This window comes from Panthera pardus, unplaced genomic scaffold, assembly GCF_024362965.1.
Source record: "Panthera pardus isolate Hobbes unplaced genomic scaffold, ASM2436296v1 HiC_scaffold_7, whole genome shotgun sequence".
In the NCBI taxonomy this organism is placed as follows: domain Eukaryota; kingdom Metazoa; phylum Chordata; class Mammalia; order Carnivora; family Felidae; genus Panthera; species Panthera pardus.
This window is the reverse complement of record NW_026527002.1, coordinates 79,332,177-79,357,743: the sequence shown is the minus strand read 5'-3', so window position 1 is coordinate 79,357,743 and position 25,567 is coordinate 79,332,177. Positions and strand designations below refer to the sequence as shown.

Below are 25,567 nucleotides of genomic sequence, written 5' to 3'. Positions count from 1 at the left end.
AAGTTTATTTGAGAAAGAGAGTACGTACGAGTGACAGAGGGACAGAGAGCGAGGGAGAGAGAGAATCCCACGCAGGCTCCCCACTGTCAGTGCAGAGCCTGATGTGGGACTTGAGCTCATGAACCATGAGATCATGGCCTGAGTCGAAATCAAGAGTCCGATGCTTAACTGATTGAGCCACCCAGGAGCCCCATCCTCATTTTTTTTTTTTTTAATCTTTAAAATGGGGATGATGATAGTACCTATCTGGAAGTGTTGTGGTGAGGATAAGCAGAGTTAAGTATATGGAAAGTATTGTATTTGATGAGGTTAGCATTTTAAAATATTTATCTCCTTACCTGTAATTTATTTTGTGTACATTATGACACAGAAATAGCATTTATTTTTTCCAGGTTACTATCTACTTGTTCCGCCACAATTCATGGAATTCATACTTTTTGTCTCTGATTTGAAATCCCACTTACACTGAATACATACATATATTGGAGTCTAATTCTGAGCTTTTTTTTTTTTTTTAATTTTTTTTTTAATGTTTATTTATTTTTGAGACAGAGACAGAGCATGAACGGGGGAGGGTCAGAGAGAGAGGGGGACACAGAATCCGAAACAGGCTCCGGGCTCTGAGCTGTCAGCACAGAGCCCGACGCGGGGCGCGAACCCACGGACCGTAGATCGTGACCTGAGCCGAAGTCGGACGCTCAACCGACTGAGCCACCCAGGCGCCCCTGAGCTTTTTATTCCTTTCTATGAATTTCTTTTCTTACTCCAGCATCATGATATTTTATCTCCTGTGGTTTCTTTAACGTGTACTAGTGTGTCTTCTTTTCTTTAAAATCCCTTCCTCCCATCCTAGATTTTCTTGGCTAGTATTATGAATAATAATTCCTCAAGAATCCTGAAATATTTCGTTCATGTCACACACACACACACACACACACACACACAAAACAGTTTGGAATTTTCATGGGGCTTAAAGTAAGTTTTGAATTATTTTTAGGAGAACTCCTATCTTTGCAAAATTACTGTCTCTGTAGAATATGTTAATGTCTCTGCACTTACACATCTTATTTTAAGTCCCGCAATACAGAGTTGCAGGTTTCTTCACAGAGAACGTGAGCATTGTTTTTAAGTTTATTTCTAGTTATTGCATGTGTTTTTGTTAATTTGGTGGATGAGATTTTTTGCCATTATATTTTTGAACTGCTTATAGCTGAAATGTAGAAAGGCAGATTGAGGTTTTAATATTCATTTTGTAACTGGCTGTTGAAAAATCTTAAATATTAAGTACTTTTTTCAAACTCCTTTCTTTTCTGTCTTTTAAACTTTGTTTCCAAGATTATCAAAATGATCATAGCTAAGTTCTGTAGGTGGGCAGACAGATGGAGAGAAGTCACGTGGCTCGTGTAACTAATTCTAGCAGTTTGGTGACTGCCTTTGGACTAGAGAAGCAGAAGGAGCCAGGGTTAGACCAGGGAAGGCTCTGAATGTGCACAGGAACCAGGCTCTCCTGCCTTTGTGGCAGAGCCCTGCGGGCATGGCAGGTGGATGGCTCTTCACCAGCCATATCTGATGGAAAGTTAGTGGCTGCCCACAGCACTGTGTTAGTAAGAATTCGAGACTTCTCGGTGGGAGAGACTTGTCTGCCGTGGGCACAGCAGGGGAGGCAGGTGGCCGTGGGTCTTGAGTTTTCCAGTCCCCAGAGTGGAAGGAGCAGCCTCTGGAGTAAGACAGAACTGGATTTGAGTCTCTCCACTGTGTCTGTGCCGTCTGACCTCATTTCCTTTGTATGCTCTCTCAGCCCTGGGTTTCTTTTCTCTCAAATGGTGAGGTTAAGGCCTACTGCATCAAGATTAAAAAAAAAATTTTTTAAAATGTTTATTTATTTTGAGAGAGTGAGAGCAAGAGAGAGAGAGCACGTGAGATAGTGGGAGAAGGGCAGAGAGAGAAGGAGCGAGAGAATCCTGAGCAGGCTCCATGCTGTCAGCACAGAGCTCAATGTGGGGCTCGATCCCGTGAACCGTGAGATCATGACCTGAGCCGATAGATATCAAGAGTCAGACGCTTAACTGGCTGAGTCCCCCAGGCACCCCTGCATCGAGTTTTTAATCAGAGTAAACAATTTATACGTGTAAAATGCCTACTACCGGGGCAGACTCGTTTGTATTGCTCAATAAAAAAACGGTCATCGTCTGTCCTTCCTCGGTTGAGTACGTGCTCAACGAGACGTCTGGGTCTGGGGAGAAGCCCGTTCCTCATATTGTGTATGTGATGCAGACAGACAGAGCAAGTGGATATCTTCCTTTCTCTGGTTGTAGTTCTGTTCATTTGCCTCGTTTTCCTCGTAGCTCCTTGTCTTTCCTCCTTTACGTCCTCCCCCACCATGAGACGACAGTGGTATAAGAATCTCTGAATGCTTCTCAGATTTGATTTGATCATATTTGATTTGTACACACGTGCACACACGCACACACACACGTGCACACGCACACACATGAACACACATGTCAGGCTGCCTCTCACTTACCAAGGGAGAGGCCCCATCTTTTGGTTTTCATTCACTGTGAGCGATAGTGAAATCTTGTAAGCAGATTCTTGGTGGCTTCACAAATGATTTTTTATTAGATTTCTGATTTGTGGCCAAGGAAATTCTCTTTTATTAGAAGAAATGAAATGGAGACGTAGACATTCTCCCGAGACATTGGTGTCGTCATATTTATGGTTGGAAGGAACTTTAGAGAGCATATAGCCTCATACTTTTCCATAGGTGAGAGACTAAAGCCCAGAGAGGGTACGTGACTCGATTGAAGTCACACAGTGACGGCTGGATTGGGAGGCAGAGGACCCTTCACGCTTGAGCTATGGTGTCGGGCAGAGTTCTCGGTGTTCACCTACCTTTAGCTGTGTTCCTGTGGCCTCTCAAGTGAAGGTCACTTGGTTCCTATCCAAGTACTAACCAGGCCCGACCCTGGTAGGTCACTTGGTTCCTAATGGCATGTTTGCTTCATATTAGTTCTGGAGTCAGATGGATGCAATTCAAACCCTGTCTCCACCAGATACTCGCTTTGTAACCTTGGGCAAGAAACTTTCCTTTTTTTTTTTTTTAATTTTTTTAAATGTTTGTTTATTTTTGAGAGAGAGAGAGAGAGAGAGACAGAGCATGAGCGGGGGAGGAGCAGAGAGAGAGGGAGACACACAGAATCCAAAACAGGCTCCAGGCTCCGAGCTGTCAGCACAGAGCCCGACGTGGGGCTTGAACGCACAAACCGTGAGATCATGACCCGAGCCGAAGCCAGATGCTCAACTGACTGAGCCACGCAGGTGCCCCAACAAACTTTACTTTTTTTAAAAAAAATTTTTTTTTTTTTTTTAACGTTTATTTATTTTTGAGACAGAGAGAGACAGAGCATGAACAGGGGAGGAGCAGAGAGAGAGGGAGACACAGAATCCGAAACAGGCTCCAGGCTCTGAGCCGTCAGCACAGAGCCCGACGCGGGGCTCGAACTCACGGACCGTGAGATCATGACCTGAGCCGAAGTCAGACGCTTAACCGACCGAGCCACCCAGGCGCCCCGAAACTTTACTTTTTTAAGTCTCATTTTAGAACCTAACAAGGATAATATTTATTTTAGGGTTTTTGTTTTAGAATTGAATGAGAGAGTTCCCTCATTTATTCCTGAACTATTGATTATACAATGCTATGCTGGGATCTGTGCTGGTAGGACAGTCCTTAGTAAGGACTCAGTAGTGAGAACGGGGCTTGGTCCCTGCATCCCAGAATTTTTATTCCTGGAGAATGCTTATAGAGAGCAGGTATGGAGGTTTTTAGTAATGGTCCATTCTTTACCTAATCCCTGCTGATTGTGGATACCTTTCTACTGATATAAGAGCAATTTTTTATGATTGCAGTTTAAATCTTTATAATATAATTAAAAATATGTAAGTGTAACATAAACATGTGAAAAAAATGGAGTTGGCTTTTATTGCCACTTACATGGAAGTTGTTTCAAGGGATTTGAAGGAAAAGAAGTCATTTAATTTCAGTGGAATAAAGTCCTTCTGTGAGTTTATTGTTGTGCTGTTAAATGGTATGTAAAAATTGGTGATTTCTGACTTCAGTGTTGCCAGTTAGGGAAGCAGAGTTTCTCCTCATGATTGGGCATGTTGGTTTTTGTCCCGTGCCATGAATTACGTACGTGTTACATACTTGAAAAGAGGGAAGAAGGAGGCTGCCCTAACAGCACAGCACTTTCTTTTTCTACCTTATAAAAATACTTTTAGTAAGAAACGTGACCTTTGTAACAATTGGTAGGTGGACAGACTGCATTCTCCCGAGCATTTCTGCCTGCTGGGCCCATGGGGGTCTCGGTAAATACTTGTTGATGGAAAGGGGGGACTCCAGTGTTTGATGCCTCTGTAGGAGTATCTGTGAGGGACCTCCTCCCCCCGGGCGGTCTTTAGGCCCTGGTGTACATGGATTTATCTCTGTTAAACTTTTCTTCAACTGCAAGTTTCTACAGATACCGCCATTGAAAATCACTCCAGCTCGGGATGCTTAGAAAGAAAACAAAACCGGTTGGAGTGGAAAAGAAAACAGGCCGACAGCTAGTGTGCAGAGTTTCTGTGGTGCAGCCTTGGCGGGGCAAAGGGTGCTGGAGGGAGGGCACTGGGTCGGGGTCCAGGGGCCACTCAGCAGCCTGCTCCAGGCTCCGAGCCACACAGTGTGGCGTGATAAGACTTCCCCCGATACAGTCCTCCCTCTCTGCTCTCCACCCGCCCCCCTTGGGAGGGACTGTTAGGTCCTGGAACTTGGGGAGGTGCCCTGAAGGGTCCCCGAGTTCCCCGTGATATATAGGCTTTGCGATACGGTAGAAAATCTTCTTTTTTGATGAGGATCCTCCTTTGTGCCCTACAGTACAAGAATGCCGGAGTGATTGAGTTAGAAGCGTGTGTCAAGGCTGTGCGAGTCCTTGCCATTCAGAAGCGGAGCATGGATGCTTCAGAATTTCTCCAGAACGCGGTTTACATTAATCTTCGACAGGTGGGTGCACGTCCTCCCGACAGGCGGGTGCGGTGCGTGGAAGGGTTAGTGCAGCTCTCCTGGACCCCGTTGTGACCCTGCTGCTAGGACTCAGTGTGGTGTGAAGTCTGCAGCCAGAACTCGGTGTCCTAAATACTGCTTTACGTTATGATACTTTACTTTCAGGATTCTGATTTTTCTTTTCTTTTTCTTAAATTTTAGAGAGAGAGCACATGTGAGCAGGGGAGAGGGGGAGAGGGAGAGAGACGGAGAGAGAGGGAGAGAGAGGGAGGGAGGGAGAGAAGGAGAGAGAGGGAGGGAGAGAGGGAGAGAGAGAATACCAAGAGGGACCCATGCTCAGTGTGGAGCCCAATGTGGGGGTCAGTCCCATGACATTAGCCAAAATCAAGAGTTGGACACTCAGTCGACTGAGCCACCCAGGTGCCCCCCACATTCAGAGTTTTCTGCCCTTCACAATTTTTCTTGAGTAGAGAAACCACTCTGTCTCTCGCCAGCTTCGTGACCTTGGTCCAGCTCTGCCTGTTGCTTCACTCTGGTCACTTGTGGCGCGACTGCCATTTGTAACCCGGGCTGGTTTCTAAAACACAAAGTCTGGGAAAGTTCTTTGGACAGCTCATGGTACACAGTAGGCACTCAAGAAATACCACTCAGTCTGCATCTGGATATGATTTTAATAAAACGAAGTCATTAGAACATTTAGTTGTAGGTTGCTAATGCAAAGTCACAAAGTTGGTAGTCTAGAAAGATTGGAGACATTTAGCTCATTTAACTTGGATTTGTATGGATGGGGCCACCCAGTCCCAAAGTGCAGCAGCTTCTATAAGGACCTATGGCTGGGAGTGGGACACAGGTAATTAGTGGCAAAGCTCTTTGCTGAGCACAGGCCGTGCTGGGCGGGGGAGGGGTGGGGAGAAGGCAGGTTCTGCCCTCCTCGAGCTGACAGCCTCATGGCAAAGGTGGACCTCCGGTGGTGGGGTGACTGAAAAACAGGGGACAAGGGAGTGTGGCAAATCGATTTGAGCTAGTTTGGTGGTGGTGGAGGGTGTGGGGTCAGGGGCCATCTGGGGCAGGGAGGTTCAAGCTAGGGCGGGAAAGCTGGATAGGAGATAGCCAGGAGAGGAGGAGGGGGGACGGAGCATTCCAGGAGGATGGCTCAGCAGGAGTGAGTCTGAAATCTGAGACGGCATGTTCCCTGGAAGGAACCAGGCCAGATGGAGACAGGCTGGAGAGGGAGCTTGAGGGAGGGGGTCCCAGTCAGAACTAGAGGTCTTTCTGGCCAGGTGAAGGGTTTGCAGTGTATTCTGCCAACAGTGGGTTTTATTTATTTAAAAAAAAAATTTTTTTTTAATGTTTATTTAGTTTTTGAGAGAGCCAGAGAGAGCAAGTGAGCAGGGGAGGGGCAGAAAGAAGGAGGCACAGAACTGGAAGCAGGTTCCAGGCTCCGAGCTGTCAGCACAGAGCTCGACGCGGGGCTCGAACTCACAAGCTGTGAGATCATGACCTGAGCCGAAGTCGGACACTCAACTGACTGAGCCACCCAGGCACCCCTAAAATTTTTTTTAATGTTTATTTATTTAGTATTTATTTACTTTTGAGAGAGAGAGACAGTGAAAGCATGAGTGGAGGAGGGGAAGAGAGAGAGGGAGACACAGAATCCGAAGCAGGCTCCAGGCACCGAGCTGTCGGCACAGAGCTCGACGCGGGGCTCGATTCCATAAATGCGAGATCATGACCTGAGCCGAAGTCGGACGCTCGTCCGACTGAGCTTCCCACCCGCCCCTGACAGTGGGTTTTAAAGGAAAGGGCTTGGAGGCATGGGAATGACAGGATCCCCTTGTCTCAGGTGGGGAAGAGTGCTGTGGGCAGGCCTGGTGAGCAGTCCTGATGCTCCCAGCTGAGAGGCGGGACAGCCGACCCGCGTGGGTGGTGAAAAGGGAGTGGTGAGGACTGCGTGAGGGTCGGCTGGACGCCACCCAGGCTGTGGCTGCGAGGTCGCCCTGTGCTCTGAGAGGGGGGCTGTGGAGGGTGCTTTGGAGCAGAGGTGACAGACCCGGCCGTGGGTGTGACGGGAAGCCTGTTAGATGTGTGGGCTGAGGCTCAGGCGAGAGGGAGGGGGAGGCTCGGGGGTGGGAGGGGGAGAGAGACTAGAATCAGTTTATGTTTTGAACAAGAATAGGCATCAGGGCTCTTTTTTTTTTTTTTTTTTTTTTTTTTAAAGTAGGCTCCACACCCAGTGTCAGGCTTGAACTCACGACCTTGAGATCAAGAGTCTCATGCTCTACCGACTGAGTCCCACAGGCACCCCGCGCAGTGATTTCTTAGCTCAGGCGTAGACGGAGGCTGCTGGAACAAGTAAGAAGCAGCAGCTGTAGGCCTGACACGGAAGGGAGAGACAGGAACAGAGGAGAGCCAGTAAACCCAGTACAGACAAACCAGAAGAAGAAAAATCCCACCACTTTGTTTGGGGCCATTTGGTGTCAGGGAAACGGCACCCCAGAGACTCCGAGCTGTTGAGTGGCGGTCGCTCCTGGCCCGAGGGATTTTGTTCCTGAGGGACCGCAGAGGGGAGACGCTCAGGAGGCAGGCCGGGGCCAGACCTTGTCGTGGGTCCGGAGTGAGTGTGGAGACACGGGCTCATCAGGGGGGTGGGGGCCCTCGTGGGAGTTCACGCTGAGGAGTCGTGCAGGAGTGGAGGGCGGTCAGACAGCCTTGGGCTCAGTCCTGGCTTTGCCCCTGGTTCGCTGTGCAACCTTCCGCAGAATCGCTCTGTTTCAGTATCTTCCTTTGTGACGCGACGGGGGAGCAGACCCTCGCGGTGGTTGGGGGGCTCGGTGTAGAGTTGCTGCGCCGTGTCTGGGAGCGTCGTGGTGTCTGCCCTGCAGCCGCCCTGCTGCTGTCACCTCGGGGGGGGGGGGGGGCAGAGTGGAGGGTGGGCCGCGCTTTCCAGCGGTCACCAGAAGACCTGAAGCCATGGGACTGCGGGCTGGGTGCCGGGGGCAGGGTCGGGGGAGGCCCCCGGAGGCCTTAACGCTCGCTCGCTGGGCCGTGTGGCCGGAGCCGCCTCGCGGATGAATGCCGGCGATTCTGGCTTGCCGGGACGCCGTCTTTGCAGGTGGCCGTAGGAGTACACATCTTTCGTAAAATAAAGTGTTGTTGCTGACGATGCGTGGGAAGTTGCTGCTGGTGGAACGGCCCTCTGCCCCTTGGCTCGGTCCTCAGGGACAGCACCAGAGGTCAGCAGAGACACGCGGGTTGGGGTGAGTGCCGTGAGGTGCTCTGGGGCGCGGCCCTTTCAGTTTCCCCCGACACGACACTTTGCCACAGTTGACGCCTCTCCATGTGTGCTTGCCGGGGCAGCAAAATAATGAGCTCTGCTGGGACTTTAGAATAACAAGAAAAGAAAGGGTCCCGGGTTTTTCTGAAATGGAACAGGCTTCTTTTGGTTCTTGATCACATGGGTGCCATTGTAGAACTGATGAGTTGTATTTATTCCTGGCGGTGGTTTTGGCCACTGTGGAAGGTTTGAAAGGAATGGAGGTAACGAGTCTCGTAGGTACTTTCTGCTTTAAGAAGCCCTGTGCAGACATAGAAACAGATAAGAAACATGCTTGAATCTAGTGGTGCTGGGGAGGGTTTCTGCAGGATTCCTCGTGTTGGGGTCCAGGGACGCGTCATTTCTTACGTTGTTTGTGAAAGGGGTTTGCGATAATTGTCCCATAGCGAGTGGTAGCACACACTTCATGTAATGACTGTAAACTTGTGTCTTGGATGCGTGGGCGTCATAGGCAAATGGTAGCAGTCAGGGAAGGGCTGCCAGTCCTGGCACCCCAGACCTGGGTTCCTGCCGTTGTTTTCCTTGCCGCGGGACCCTGGACTAACGTGTGACCTCCCATAGCCTGTTTGCGAGTCTGTAGACGGGAAGGATACTGTTCGCTTCTTCCCGGGTTTGTTGTAAGTGTACATTACGTTACTGTAATACGCGGCGAGTGCTTTCAACATACCGCTCGACGCACAGAAAGCGTTCTGTACATGTGTCTGCCCCATCGGTCGTGGATCGGAGCAATAAAGGCAGCTCATGTTTGTTGAGGCTCTTTCCTAGGTGTGAATTTGTTACTAGTTCTCATAACCCTGGGTACTTAAGTGCAGTTATTCCTATTTATTCAAGAGGAGCCTCAGGCTAGAGAAGGGTTATGTAACGTGTCCAGAGTCAGATCCCAAGCTCAGCGGTGAAGGGGCCTCTGGAAAGCATGCTTGCCGACACTTTCCTTCACACGACCTTCCCTAGCAGAGGCCAGGTGCCGTGTTGCCGTCTGCGAGCCCTAGAATATTTAGTGGGTGACAGGACAGACATGGTTGGGCTTACTGTACCGCTTGAGTGTAGAGTCTAGGGGGGAAGCAGGCAGGAGACACACAAAATAAATGGCTACCGACTGTGAGTGGTTCTACAGTGGAAAAGGACGTGCTTCATCATGCAGAGCTGGGCAATGTTCTCGCCAGGCTGCTCTGGTGGCGTTGATCCCAGCGACAGAAGTTCTGTTACCAGGCGGGGACAAGGGAGAGGGAGAGCATCCCCGTCATCAGGTAAACTGAAACTCCCTGAGTATACCTGATACTAATTACGCAGCCAGCTTATTACGGGCCCTGAACTAGGCGTGAAGAGATGTTGACCGTGTCATCATAGCAACTTTGCGAAGTAGTTTACCGTAGCCAGTTGTAGGCAAGAGCAAGTTGAGGACACCAGTTGGCTGCGTGCCCGTGCCGGGATTGCCTCGTAAACACCACCACCGGTATTTAAACGTAGCTGGTTGTGACTCTGAAGTCTGAGGTCCGTGAACTGCATCGCGGAGCTTTCCCCGGACAACCCAGGTGGCTGAAATTAATTTCTTAATTAGTAGAAAATGGTGACAAGAAGAGAAAGTGGTAGTAAGAAATTGTTTGAGAAACTTGGAGAAAGCCCAGCAGCTTACCAGATTGGCGAGCCTACTGTGGGACCAGTGTGCAGTCATCCCAGCACTGATGCCTGCCATAGACCTGATGCTCAGGAATGATTCTGGGCCGCTTGAAGAACATTTTGGCTCATGATCCGCGACCGCTTTGTCTCTGGTTAGTTTTTTCCTCAGAGCCATTTGAATTTTGTGCAGGCTACTCCGTTCAGATAGAACAGCCTCTTTAAACGTCTGGCTGCAGTTCCTTAATGAAGCTGTTGCTAAGGAAACCCAGTAAAAGTGGGCAGATATGCACATGATAATTGTAACCTCAGAACTTTATGTCAAATTAAGCCCCAAATCAGAGGGATGGGGAGATTCAGGAGAGGCTTTTTAAGATAGAAGGGGAAAGTGTAGAGATACAGCCTAGGTGAGGCCGAGACGTGTCAGTCCTGGCCAGCAGGGCACCCGGCTTTCCGGATGGCGCGTGCGGGATTCACAGCTCTCGCAAGGAAAAGAAATGGTTGCGTGGGGAGGGAGGAAAGTCGAGTTCCTTCCTGGAGAAGGGAAAGGTGAGAGGGAACGGAGAAATTTCTGATTGAACATGATACGGCACGGCGTTCTTGGGTATGGCAGGGGGTTTTGTGGGCAGCAGGCGTAGGAGGAAATGTCTTGGTGAGAAGTCAAGGCTGCGGAGAAGGGAGCAGAGCAGACGGGGGGTGGGGGAGCCCTGCCGCCAACTGGGCTCCAGGGGAGGAGCCGCCCTCCAGGCCACGGGGTCGGCTTCACTCGTTGGCGTGGGAGCCCAGTGAAGTGAGGACACAGGGCGAGGGCTGACACCGGGGGAGAGTCAGAGACAGAGACGGTGCCTCGCACGCGGTTGCATTTAACTCGGGGGCACTGAGAATGGCGCTCCGAGGTGAGAAGGCTGTGGCAGAGTTTGCCGCGTGGGGACGGGCCGGCAGCTGACACAGATCTTTGTGTCGTGGGCGCCAGGCTCTTGTAGCTGTCTCTTCCGCGTCAGCTGTCAGAATCTGTTGTCCGCTTTGAATCATGGTACACACGTCGTGGCCCGCGTGATGATTTATCTGGTTTCATTTAACTGTGCGCCCCTCACTTTCTCTTCGCCCTGCTTTTGTCTTTTTGTTGTTATTGTTGCTAAGTTGTGTTTAAAAAGTTGATTTAGTTTTTTTTGTTTTTTTTTTAGAATGGGGCAGAATGTAAGTAAATGCATAAACAGAATGGCTCTTCAGAATTCGAAGCTACTTGCCCTGGTAGTTGCTTAAAAATGGAGCCGCCATTAAAGTGCTAAATCTCTACTAAGAAAGTTTGGCAATGCCTGCGGAGTCCAGCGCAGGGACTGTCTTAGTCATCTCCGTGGTCGCTGGGCCATGCACGCTTGTCAGAGGGCAGGCCCCGCTAACGTCTGTTGGACGGCAGACGCGAGACAGCGGTGACGAATGCAGTGCTCGTGGGCGTTGGCACCCCTCCTCCAGTGGCAGTGACAGCAGTGACCATGTGCGGACGTGCACGGCATCATGCTGAGAGCTTTACGCGTGCTTCTGCCTTTAATCCTTAAAACCCTCCTGTGAGAAATTACTTTGTATTGTTAAGGTTTATTTATTTATTTTGAGAGAGAGAGAGAGAGAGAGAGAGAGAGCGAGCACATGCAAATGGGGAAGACGCAGAGACAGAGGAAGAGAGAATCTCAAGCAGGCTCCGTGCTGTCAACACAGAGCCCCACACAGGCTTCCATCTTGCGAACTCTGAGGTCGTGACCCGAGCCAAAATCAAGAGTCCGATGCCTAACTGACTAGCCACCCCAGATGCCCCTACTTTGTGTTTTTAATGTGTAATGCATTTTATTCTGAAAGATTTTAAACCTTTGGAAAAGTTATGAGAGTCGTACAATGAACGCTTACGTACTTCTCACCTAAAAGGATAGTATTGGTCTTTGTGTGTCTGGCTGGGTCCCTGAGCATAACGTGTTCAAGGTTCATCCATGTTGTAGCAGGAACCTGTGCTTCCTTCTTGTTTCAGGGCTGGATAGTCTCCCACAGTGTGGATAGGCCCCATTTTGATTATTCATTCATCAGTCGATGGAAATTGGGTTGTTTCCATCTTTGGCTGTTATCAAGAATGCCGCTATGAACACTGATGTGCAAGTTTTCATGAGGACATGTGCCTTCAGTTCCGTTGGGTGTATATGCCAAGGAGGAGTTGCTGGGTCATCCAGCGACTCTGTGTTTAACCTTCTGAGGAATCACCAGACAGTTTTCCAAAGCAGCTGCCCCATTGTACGTGTCCACCGGCATTGTCTTCATATCCGTGCTGATGCTTGTTATTGTCCATTTTTTGGTTATAAGCGTCCTGCTGGGTGTGTAGTGTTGTGTCACTGGTTTGCATTTCCCTGATGGCTAATGACGTTGAGCATCTTTTCGTGTACTGATGGGCTGTTTGTATGTGTGTGTAAATTCTTTGCCAGTTTTTGGGAAATTGGGTTTTGTTTTCTTTTTATTATTCACTTGTAAGAGCTCGTTCTATATCCCGGATACTAGTCTCTTATCAGATAGACACTTGGCACAAGTCTTCTCCCTTGCTGTGGATTGTCATTTCACTTTGCTGATGATGTCCTTTGCAGGATGGATGTTAATTTTAATGAAGTCAGTTTACCTGTTGCTTGTTTTGTCACTCATGCTCTTGGTGTTGCGTCTAGGAAAACGTAGCCTGATCCAATGTCACACAGATTTACTGTTTCCTTCTGGGAAGTTTATGGGTTTAGTTTTTACATTTACGTCGGTGAGTCCATTTTGAGTTAATTTTGATGGTACACAGTTGGGCTCAGACTCCTTCTGTGGCAGGTAGACACCCAGTTGTCCCAGCGCCCTCTGTGGACTACACATCCTTCTCCCACTGATTGGTCTTGGCCCCTTGTGGAAAAATGACTGTAAGTGTGAGGTTTTTTCTGGATTTTAGATTCTATTCTACTGATTTATATGTCCATCTGTACCAGTGCCATACTGACTTGATCACAGTAGCTGTGTAGTCAGTTTTGAAGTGGGGAAGTGTGAGTCCTCTATCTTTGCTCTTCCTTTTCAAGATTGTTTCAGCTATTCTGGGTCCCTCGAACTTCTGTGTGAATTTTGGGGTCAGCGTGCCAGTTTCTCCAACGAAGCCAGCTGGCATTTTGATAGGGATCGGGATGAATCTGTAGATCACTTCGGGGAGTTTTGACGTCTTTATATTGCCTTCCATCCCATGAACATGAGGTGTCTTCCATATGTTTAGGTCTTTAAAAATTTCTTTCAGTGGTATTTTGTTGTTTTCAGTGTACAGGTCTTATGCGTTTTTTCGTTAAATTTATTTCATTATTTTATTCTTTTCAATGCTATTGTAAATGGAAAGGCTGAGCTTCCTGAGGGCATTTATCTGTGTATTCCTAGGATTTTATTCACAGTAAGTGCCAGATCTATATTTGTTAAATGAATGTATTCGCAATTGCCTCTTTCCCCCCATTTTATAAACGAGAAACCCAGACTCAGGTTAAGCTACCCGAGCACATAATGTGATGGCGAGAAATCAGACCCTTGGGTGGGGCACTGTGTGGGTCCTACTGGGAGCGTATTCAGGATGGATTCACCTTAATCCTTTGGGTGAATTTAGTCAGATGCTTTGAGTCAGATGCATAGAGTAGCTTAGGGCTATCTGTTCCAAAATAAATTTCTGGTAAGAGTGCTGTACTTGAAACCTGATTCGTATGTCTTTGAAGAGGGTCACGTTCGGAAGCTTGACTGATTAGCACTTGTGTTTATTAAACACCTCCAGGTGTAAATGATCGAACGGCACTTGTGAGAACGAGGGCTCTCTCCCCCATGGCCGTGTTGGTTGGCTGCAGTTGTAGGCACAGCCAATTTGATATTTTCTAATATGCTTGTCATGGCCTGCTGAGGTGAGCTTACTAAATATTTTGCCAGTCATCTGTTGAAACAGAGCCACGAGCGCTGACTACGGCTCAATGGGTAGAAGTCACATAAAGAACGAGATCTGGGTTCCTCCCACGAAAGCCTTTTTCTGAGAGCTGACCCTGGGTCCGTGTCAAAGAGGGTGACCGTGGAGTCCACTGTGTGATTGAGATTTACGTGGTACGGTACTCCTGCGCGGGAGTCCAGGGTTCTACAGAATTTGAGTTCTAGGCCAGAGGATTAGCAAGCGGGGAGCCCCAAGGTGGGAGGGAGGGTGGGCGCTTAGGGTCTGAGGCACACAGAGCCGGCCGGACAGGCGTGCGGGAGGCGCACGGGGGAGGTGACGGGAAGCCGACCGCCACAGGCTTTGTGGGCTGTGTGCAGCCTCCCGTGTACAGCCTGAGGACTTTAAGCCAGGGCCTACTGTGCTGTGAAGGATCATTCTTTGCGTGTCCATGCTTGGAAACCTGTGGAAGGCTGGGCAGGGGGTGACGGGGGACTTAGAGGAGGTGGCTTTGAGGTTTGGCTGTCAAGTGGGGCTTCATCCTAGCTCAGCCACCTAGGAGCTGTGTGACCTGGACGGCTCACTTGAGGAAACAGAATTTCTAATCGGTTGGACTGCTAACGCCTTGACGCTCCGGGCCTGTCGTGAAGTGTCAGCGAGCTAACGCGCGTGCAGTGCGCGGCACGGTGCCCGTTTCAGGCTGCGTGTTGGCGAACGACTGTCAGGGGAGGTACGCTTGATAGGAAGTGGTCCCTGATCACAGGCTGTGAGGGAGCTGGGGGTGCGAGGACGATGCTGAGCTCTGGGCGGGGGGGTGGGGAGGTGTGTGTGCCAGTGGGGGCAGGCGGCCAGGGGCCCCAAGGAGGACAGCTGTGGGAGGAGGACCGTGGGGACGGCTCTGCGCCGGTGGAGGTTGAGGCGCCTTTGGAGCATCCCAGTCAGGTGGCACGAGTGAGCCGGATTGCGTGGCTGTGGCGCTCACCAAGGACGCCTGTCCCCGAGCTGAGCGTTTTCATAAAATCCTTCGTCCCTGAGGACCCCACCATGTTGCTCGCTGAACGTGAAGACGTACTTTATAATATGAGTGAATTAGTATTATCATTTCTGTCATTGAAACTCCAGTCTTTTTTTTTTTAAATATAACTTATTGTCAAATTGGTTTCCATGCAACACCCAGTGCTCATCCCAACAAGCGCCCTCCTCAATGCCCAGCCCCCACTTCCCCTCTCCCTCCTCCCCATCCACCCTCTCAGTTTGTTCTCAGTATCCATGAGTCTCTTGTGGTTTGCCTCCCTCCCTCTCTGTAACTTTCTTTTTTCCCTTCCCCTCCCCCATGGTCTTCTGTTCGGTTTCTCAAGTTCCACAAATGAGTGGAAACCTATGGTATCTGTCTTTCTCTGACTGACTTATTTCTCTCAGCATAATACCTTCTAGGTCCATCCATATTGTTGCAGTGGCACAATCCCATCTCTTTTTTATGGCCGAGTAATATTCCGTTGTGTATGTGCATATATATATGTCCGTATCTTCCTTACCCACCATCCACACGCTATGCTTATCCATGAGTGTCTATCAGTGGACCCTTAGGTTGTGTCCATCTCTTGGCTACTATAAATAGTGCTACAGTAAGTAGAGGGGTGCATCTATCTTTATTTTTTTACTTTTTATTTATTTTTTATTTTTTTGCTGCATCTATCTTTAAATTAATGTTTTTGTTTTCTTTGGATAAAAGCCAGGGGTGGAACTATTTGATCATATGGTATTTCTATTTTTAATTTTTAAAAAAATGTTTATTTTTGAGAGAGAGAGCGCACGCGTGCATGAGCAGGGGAAGGGCAGAGAGGGGGGAAGGAGGATCTGAAGCCAGGCTCCATGCTGTCAGCACGGAGCCCGATGAGGGGCTCAAACTCACCAACCGCGAGATCATGACCTGAGCCAAAGTTGGACGCTTAACCGACTGAGCCACCCAGGCGCCCCTGTTTCAGGTCTTTGAGGAGTCTCCATGCTGTTTTCCACAGTGGCTGCACCCGTTTCCAATCCCACCAAGAGTGCACAAGGGTTTCTTTTTGTTGACGGTCTTGCCAACAGTTGTCATTTTTTGCCTTTTTGATTTTAGCCGTTCTGACAGGTGTGAGGTGATATTTCATTGTGGGTCTGGTTTGCATTTCCCTGATACTGAGTGATGTTGAGCATTTTTTCATGTGTCTATGGCAGGCCTTAACTATCTATTTTTATTTTATTTTAGTTGCTTTAAAGTTCATTTATTTATTTTTGAGACAGAGAGCGAGTACGTGAGTGAGTGGCAGAGAGAGAGGGAGAGAGAGAGAATCCCCAGCAGGCTCCACACTGTCAGCACAGAGCCAGGTGTGGGGCTCAGTCTCATGAACTGTGAGATCATGACCTGAGCCAAAATCAAGAGTCGGATGCTTAACCGACTGAGCCACCTGGGCGCCCCCTTAATTATTTAAAAAAAAAATTTTTTTTTAATGTTTATTTATTTTTGAGACAGAGAGAGACAGAGCATGAATGGGGGAGGGTCAGAGAGAGAGGGAGACACAGAATCTGAAGTAGGCTCTAGGCTCTGAGCTGTCAGCACAGAGCCCGACATGGGGCTCGAACTCATGGACCGTGAGATCATGACCTGAGCTGATGTTGGACGCTTAACCGACTGAGCCACCCAGGCGCCCCATCCCTTAATTATTTTTTAATTAAAAAATGTCCGTTAATAGTTAAAGAAAAATTCAGATATGTATGTTTAGAGGAAAACTAGTGTATTTTCTGTTTGGGCAATATCATGGTGTAGAAACTCTCAAAAGCCCTCTTTGCATGTGTTTTTTAAATATGCTGATTAAGAGATGAAACTTTTCGGGGCACCTGGGTGGCTCAGTCAGTTGAGCGTCCAACTTCGGCTCAGGTCAGGATCTCGCAGTTCGTGAGTTTGAGCCCCATATCGGGCTCACTGCTGTCAGCCTCTCAGCGCAGAGCCCGCTTCAGATCCTCTGTCCCCTTCTCTCTGTCCCTCCCCCACTTGCGCTCTGCCCCAATTAAATAAATATTAGAAAAAAAAAGGTAAAGTTTTCCCCCCATCTTTTCAAGATGCATAGCAAAAAAGTAAGGGGGAAATCCTTTGGGGCCAAAACAACTACAAAGCATGAATTTTGGAAGGTAAGTGAGTCTCAGAAGGCAGCAAATGCCACCTACCTCTGGGAACATGGTTTCAACCGCCCATGTAGGAGGGACAGGAGGTGAGCCTCAGGGCGGCCCCCATTGGGAATCAGGTGGCAGACCCATCTGTAAAGCCAAGACCTTCCCTGAGCTATGTTTAATGAAAGGGAGACCTAGAAGAAAAAAATCCCACTCCTCAAAGCAAGAAAATAAGGAAACTCTGAATCTTGTTCGAAGGGAAAAAACAACCCAACCTGAGGATTTAGTTTCAAGTTGTCCTGGCATGGGAGTGACCATAAACTCTTGGCAGAAATATATAAATCCTCCTGGAATGAGAAATTGTGTTTTGAATGACTCAATGAACAGTTAATACAAAAAGGTCCTCATATGGTTCTGAATCAGGATGTCGGAGCCCAAATATATCAACGTTGCCTTTCTCCCAAAGTTTCATTTAAATATGCAAAAAGATTTTTTAGAGGAAAAAGCTATCTTCATAATTATATTCATTGATATTGTAGTATGCTAGGAATTCAGAGGTGAATATGAAACAGTCTTCTCTTTTATGGAGCTTACATTTTATTTGAGGAGACAAATCTGTGTTTTATGAGCTTGGTGGAGGGAGGTGTTTATTACAGTCAGGAGATAATATTAAGAAAGTGATGATGGGTGGGTGACAGTTTGGTTGTTTATGGACTTATGTAGTTGGCTTTTAATTCCAGGCTCCATGACTTGTCATTGGAAGGAATAGATTTTATGGTGGATATACTTCAACTCAGGACTCTTCGGAATTAAAGAATGGATGCTGAGAAAGACATAGTCAGAGTTTGTCCAGTTACGCATAAGCTTGCTCGGTCACTAAACCCAAAGTTGGTAAAGGCAGGCAGTACTTCTTGAGGCCAGGTGACTTGGTTTTTAAGGTTATCTAAGAATGAAATCAAGGGAACTGAGATGAGCAAAGTCAAGTGCTCCAGCAGTTTTGGGTAGCATCCTTACCAAGGGTTGATAGTCTATAAGTTTCATCTCTCTTTAATGTTTGTCAAGGTGTTAGGCACATGGTGTGTGCACCTGCTCTAGGAGCCTTTTAGGTACCTGCCTAACAGTGCTGGGCACAGTTGCCCCAGTACCACCCCTCCCTCCATCCCTCTTCTTCTCGGGAACTGGGAACTCAGGACATTGATTTCTTGTTGGCTTGTCTGTTTCCTCCATGACCTTGTCAACCATCGAGGGACCAGGGCTTATGTAACTTTGTTTTGTTTTGTTTTTAATCCTTTCCCTTTGAATGATTAAAACCAAAAATGGATCCAGTTACTTTAGCAGATGCTTTTTAAAGAAAGGTCCTTGGTACAAACCTCGTAACCCTGCTTTGGGATGCAGGGAAGAAAGTTACGTTCTTTCCTTTCCAAACTGTTTTGACACGTATGTATGGAAATTTTGTGTAATTTTGAAGATATATTTTCTCTCTGTATAATTATGGCTAGAAATAAATGTGGATAGAAACAGAATGTGTTTTCCACACTTGAGAATGTACGGTCCCCGCGGTTTTCTGCCCTGCTATGTCACAGTCATCGCTGGTAGAGCCATCACTGGGTTGTCTCACAGCGACTGCCGCTGCCTTATTCGTCAGGTCCCCGCAGGTTCCCATGTTTGAGAAGGCTGATGGCCGTTGAGGCATTTTCTGGAACATCTCTGGCTGGCTAATTTTGAGTTAACACCAGTGACATCAAAGGCGTTAATTAGTTAACAGTGGTATTTCCCATTTCCTGCACACTCACTAGGAGTTTTAAGCCTGTGCTGACCACACACAGTATTTCATTTAGTCTTCCCAATGGTCATGAATGGATTTTATTACCTGCGTTAATAAGGAAAGCGCCAGAGTTAGTGATGTGCATGCACATCTGGAGCTGGCACTTGGGTCTTTCTGATTCCTGTGCCTATCCCATCCTTCCAGACAGCCAGCTTCCTGTTCGTTAATAGCACAGCTTTGTTTCCAGTGGATAAAACGGGTGTGGACGTGCTTTCAAGTTGGGGAGGGAATGGTTAAGTTAGCATTGGAATTCCTCAGAGCCCGTCCTATGAGTAAAGCTACTTGTCTTGAGTAATCTTTCAGTTACTTTCCATTGGAACTTCATGCAAATGTCTGGGCCCTGTGGGCTCAGCTGTCGTGGCCATGCAGCCTATTGAAAAACTAGAACAAGATGTGTTGATTAATACTCCCTAAAAGAGCAGCAGATCTGAAATGAATTTGGGAATTTGATTTCACATCAAAATTTGGTGAAGCTTGTGGCCTAAAATTTTGCCTGGGACTCTTTTATATTCCCCAGATTCTTGTGCTGTGGATGTCTCTGCTGACCTAACATGGCTTTTCACAGGTCCCATGGGCAATGAGGGGCTTTTCAGTCAAGTGTTTTCCGGGGGCTCTGAAGCAGTTGTGCCCAAGATTTTCTGGGGCTTGAAGTGATTGTAGTTCTATTTATAGTGTTTATCATTTGGTTTCTTATTATGTTCAAATGATATAAAGAATCAAAGAGTATATTACCGATGAGAGTATTCCAGTGTTTCATCTTTAAATGTTTTTTTAATGTTTATTTATTTTGAGGGAGAGAGAGTATGAGTGTGCAGGGGAGGGGCACAGAGAGAGGGAGAGAGAAACCCAGGCAGGCTCCATGCTGTTGCGTAGAGCCCCATGTGGGGCTCTATGCCGCAAATCATGAAGTCATGATCTGAGCTGAAATCTAGAGCCAGTGGCTCAACCAACTGAGCCACCCAGGTGCCCCTGGTCTTTCATCCTTAATAGTGTCCATGAAAGAATCAGTGGGAACTCTGAGGGATTAGAGGCCACGGCTTCTCATCTTGCCTTGGCTGTCATCCTTATTTTAGATGGTGGCCTCGTTGAGCATACTGGCTATGACTACTAATATTTTACATCCCCCAACATCTTTTACCGTATTTAAAACCAAAGGATACAGTTGATGGTCTGGGAGTTTACAGGTATGTGCCGAAAGCATTAAGTACTTCAGCCTCTCCTGTGTAGACCTCCTTAGTCTCCTGCCCATGATTGCACCTCACTGCGCTGGCATCTCTCTGCAGCTGGTACTGTATGCTAAGAGGGCAAAGACCTTGTCCTTTAAATCCACATCCCCATGGATCCTGTACCTAAGCATAAAGCTTCTACAAGAGAACATAGGGGAATATATCTGGGACTTTGGGGTAAGCAAAAGTCTCTTAGGCAAGGGCACAGAAAGCTTTAACCATAAAAGAAAAATAAATTGAGCTACTTTACAATTGATAAATTAATAAATTGAGCTCCTTCACAATTTCTGCTTATCAAAAGACTCCTTTTGGAAAATAAATGTGCATCAGACTGGGAAAATAGAACATTGAGAATATATAAAGAATTCCTATGACTCAGTAATAAGACACATGATATAACTTTAAAAAATGACCAGAAAATTTGAACAAATGCTTTATGATAGAAGATATAGAGGCGGCCAGTAATTGTATGGAAGCATGTCTAACACCATTAGTTATCAGGTAAATGCAAACTGAAGCCCCCAGAATGACTGAAATGGAAAAGACTGATAACATCTAGTGTTGGTGAACATGTGGGGCAACTGTAATTCACTTAGGTTACCAGTGTGAATGTGAAATGATGCTTCCACTTTAGAGTATATACCTCAACGTAACAAAGGCCATATGTGACAAGTCCACAGCAAATATCCTCTAAGATCAGGAATAAGACCAGGATGTCCACTATTGTCACTTTTTTCCACATAGTACTAGTAGTCCTAGCCACAGCAGTCAGACAAGAAAAAGAAATAAAAGGCATCCAAATTGGTAAGAAAAAAAGAAAACTGTCACTACTTGCAGACGAGATGATACTATCTATAGAAAATCCTAAAGATGCCACCAAATATCTACTAGAATTAATAACTGAATTCAGGAAAGGTGTGGGACGTAAAGTCAATATAGAGAAATTTGTTGCATACCTATACACTAATAATGAAATAACAGAAAGGAAAATTAAGAAAACAACCTCATTTACAATTACATCAAAAGAACAAAATTCCTAGGAATAAACTTAACCAAGGAGTTGAAAGACCTGTACTCTGAAACCTATAAGAAATTGGTGAATGAAATTGAGATGACATAAATAAATGGAAAGATATACCATGCTCATGGATTGGAAGAATTAACATTGTTAAAACTCCATACTACCCAGAAAAATGTACAGATTCAAAGCAATTCCCATGAAAATATCAATAGTATTTTTCAGAGAACTAGAACAAAGAATCCTGAAATTTGTGTGGAACCGCAAAAGACCCCAAATAGCCAAAGCAGTCTTGAGAAAGAAGAACAAAGCTGGAGGCATCACACTTCCTGAATTCAAACTATCCTAGAAAGCTATAGTGATCAAAACAGTATGGTACTTGTACAGAAACAGACACATAGATCAGTGAACAGAGAGCCCAGAAATAAACTCAGGTTTATATGGTCAATTAATCTATGACAAAGGAGTCCAAAGCATACAATAGGGAAAAGACAGTCTCTTCAATAAATCGTGTTGTGGAAAGTGGACAGCTAGCTACATGCGAAAGAGTGAAACTGAACCACATTCTTATACACCATATATAAAAGTAAATTCAAAATGGATTATAGTCCTAAATATAAGGCTTGAAACTATGAAATGCCTAAAGGAAAACATAGGCAGTAATCTCTTGGACATCAGCCTTAGCAACACTTTTCTGGATCTGTCTCCCCAGGCAAGGGAAGCCAAACAGAAATAAGCTGTTGGGACCACACCAAACTCAAAGGGTTTTGCACTTGCAAAGGAAACCATAAAACAAAAAGGCAACCCAGTGAATGGGAGGAGATATTTGCAAATGATATATCTGATAAAGGGTTAATATCCAAAACAGAAAGAATTCATATAACTCAAAACCAAACAATCTGATTAAAGACCTAAATGGACATTTTCCCCAAAGAAGACATCCAGATGGCTAACAGACACATGAAAAGGTGCTCAGCATCACTCATCATCAGGGAAGTCCAAATCAAAACCATGATGAAATGCCACCTCACACCTGTCAGAACGGCTGTTATCAAAAAGACAAAAAAAAAAAAAAAAGTGTTGGTGAACACGTGGAGAAAAGGGAGCCCTCGTGCACCGTTGGTGGGAATGCAAACTGGTGCAGCCACTTTGGAGAACAGAATGGAGGGTCCTCAAAAGTGTAAAAATAGAAGGACCATATGATCCAGTAATTCTGCTTCTGGCCGTTTACCTGAGGAAAATGAAAATACTGATTTGGAAGGATACATGCACCCCTGTGTTTATTGCAGCGTTATTTATAGTGGCCAAGGTGTGGACGCAGTCCAAGTGTCCGTCTGTAGACCCACATACACACTGCGGTGTTACTCAGCTATGAAAAGGAATGAAATCTTGCCATTCACAATAATGTGGATGGACCTAGAGGACATTATGCTAAGTGAAATAAGTCAGACAAAGACAAATAACATATGATCTCCCCTTACATGTGGAATCTAAAAAAAACCCCCCCAAAAATGAACAGACGATAACAGTGAAAAGACAAACAGACTCATATATACAGAGAATAAACTCGTGGTTGCCAGAGGGGTGGCTGGATGGGGGAAATGGGTGAAGGGGATGAAGAAGCACCAAGTTCCAGCTGTGAAATAAGTGAGGCACGGGGATGAATAGTACCGCGGAGGGAATATGGTCAGGTGATACTGCAAGCCCTCTGTGGTGATAGATGGTAGCTACACTGATTATATTGAGCATTTGACCAGGTCTGTAATTGTCAAGCCTTTATTTGTGCACCTGAAACTAATTTGATATTTTAGGTCAACTATAGTTCAATTCAAAATTTTAAAAAATCTCATATAAAAAATGATGCCTCTCTGAAAAGAAATCCTGCACGCATTGGCAGTCCTTCTGTGTTTCTCCCCTGCTTCACCCCAAACCTGGGAAATCACCGTTCTATTTTCTGTATTTGCCTATTTGGGACATTTCACGAAGAAGGAATCAATCACACAATATAATCTCTGTCTTTCACATAGCATAGTGTTTTCAGGGTCTATCAAAGTTGGGGCGTGTATCAGTATTTCATTTTCTTTTTAGTGCCAAACGATTTTGATTATTTGGATATACCACGTGTCGTCTGTCCATTCTTCAGTTGATGGACATTCACGTTGTTTTACTTTTTGGCTATTATGAATAATGCAGCTGTGAACATTCATGTGCAAGTTTTTGTGTGAATATATATTTTAATTTCTATTTGCTATATGTCTGGGGTGGAATTGCTGAGTCATATGATGACTCTTGAGGAACCACCAAAACTGTTTTCCAAAATTGCTGCACAATTTTACATTCCCACCAGAAGTGTATGAGGGTTCCAGTTTTTCCACACTTATTATTACGTGTTTATTATGTTAGCCTTATTAGTGGGTATGAATGGTGTATCTTTGTGGCTTTGATTTTCATTTCCCTGATGGCTAATAATGTTGAATATTTTTTATGTGTTTATTGGCCATTTGTGTGTCTCCTTTTTAAAAAAATTTTTAAAAAAAATGTTTATTTTTGAGAGAGAGAGAGAGAGAGTGCGAGCACTGTGAGGGGCAGAGAGAGAGGGAGACACAGAATCCGAAGCAGGCTCCAGGCTCTGAGCTGTCAGCACAGAGCCCAACACAGGGCTTGAACCCACGAACCAAGAAATCATGACTTGAGCTGAAGTCGGACGCTTAACCGGCTGAGCCATCCAGGCGCCCGCTCGTTGCCCATTTTAAGTTGGGTTGCTTGTCTACCTATTATTGAATTGTAAGAATTCTTTATATATTCTATGTGTAAATCCTGTATGAAATATAAAAAAAATGATGCTTTCACTTTAGAAAATGTCCAGTGGTCGTACGGGGGGTGTGGTGGGGGACGGAGATTGAGTATGAATGTGACTAATGCAGGAGAAGAGGGAAATGACGCAGTGGAATCCAGAAAGGCGGTGAGGATTTAGGGAAGGAAGAGGCTGCTCACACCGGAGAGCAGGAGGCCCAGTGTCTGGGAGGGGTGCTGGGTGGGCTGCTGCCGTGGGGGGACACGGGCCTGCCTGTTACTTTCTTGTTCTGCCTGGAATATCCGTGCCTGGCTGACCCCTCCTTCATCCCTGCCTCCTGGAGAGTCAGCCCTCATCTGTGTTTCATTGAACTCTGAGCAGTTCTTCCTACATTTCTTCACTGTTGTCTTCCCTGAGGGCAGGCGTCTTTCCCTGTTCTGTTCCCTGCCGTGAGCCCAGCCCCAGGGGCGGTGGACCCCAGAAGGCATTCAGTGAACAGGTGTCGACAGAATGAGAAAACACACACATCAGAATTGTCCCATTTGGCTGGGTCACAGGTAGGCAGCGGGCCTGGGGTTACGAGGGCACACTGGTGTGCCAGAGAGGGCTCTGGGTTTGTGGTTGTAGTACCCAGGGGCTTCCCAGTGTTTCTGAGAAGGGGTGACGGGCTCTGAGCTGTGCCCCAGGAACACCGGTCTGGCGCGTGTCTGTGAGTGGATAAAGGAAGGTCTTGAATGCTGGTTGGGAGACCATTTAGATTCGTCTTCCAGGTGAGGGCCCAGGTGAGGACCATGGAGGTGGGCACGGAGAGGGCACTGAGGAGCACAAGTTGGTGGGGCCGCCAGGCTGTGGTTCTGTGCTCACAGAGGTATCTGGGCAACAGGCTGATCATCAGGGCTGGCAGAGGGACCGAACCGCCTCCTTAAGCGGCATAGCCTTGAGCAGCAGGGTGGGCGGGGACTAGCCTCCCTCTTTACAGGTAGCTGTGGCTCAGTGAGGGTTAGCAGAGCCCTGACCCGAATTCTGGTCTGGTCTCTGACACTTCTGGACTGTGTGATTTACATAGCTGTTAATACCTCTCTGAGCTTCAGATTCCCTTATCCGTGAGCTGGGGTACAAATAGTTGATGGGATTGTTGTAATGATTGAGGTGCAATAGATTTGCTGCCGTTTGAGAAACAGAAGTTGTTACTGCATCACGGGGGTGTGGGGAGAGTCCAGGCAGGTCACGGATGAAAGAAAACTTTCTGGAAGCATGAAGGCTGAAGCCCAAGTCAGGTGTTGTGGTTGTTAACGGCTCGTTGTCTGGTTAAGTGGCTCCATATGTTTTCTGCTTTGAAAAGTTGCGTGTTTGATGGAGGTCCCTTCCGAAATCCTAGTGTCTCGGTGAACTGTCGTTCCTTTTCTTTTCTAAGGGAGCTAAAAGCGGATGCCGTGTGCTACGTAACAAATGCCTTTGTTCCAGAGTTACGGACCTTACTCACAAAAGGACAGGATGAACTTGAAGAGATGGGTCTCCTAAAGGCTTTGGGACTTGTGTGTATCACCGTTTCTGTGCTTTTCCAGGTGGTGTCTTCAGGGTGTGGGAACTCGGCCTGGCTCTGCCTCAGCGTTTCATCGTGTCTCCGTTTT

General features: G+C 46.8%; 1 protein-coding gene across 6 annotated transcripts in view; it reads left to right on the top strand.

Moving 5' to 3' along the window:
* The window catches only part of TRAPPC9 (trafficking protein particle complex subunit 9), a 570,776-nt gene that overhangs the window by 51,649 nt on the left and 493,560 nt on the right, over positions 1-25,567 (top strand). For all 6 annotated transcript variants that reach the window (XM_019459757.2, XM_019459759.2, XM_019459760.2 and 3 more), the window contains one exon: positions 4,913-5,038. In XM_019459757.2, coding sequence (XP_019315302.2) covers positions 4,913-5,038 — 126 coding nt within the window. The remainder of the gene's footprint in view (positions 1-4,912; positions 5,039-25,567) is intronic.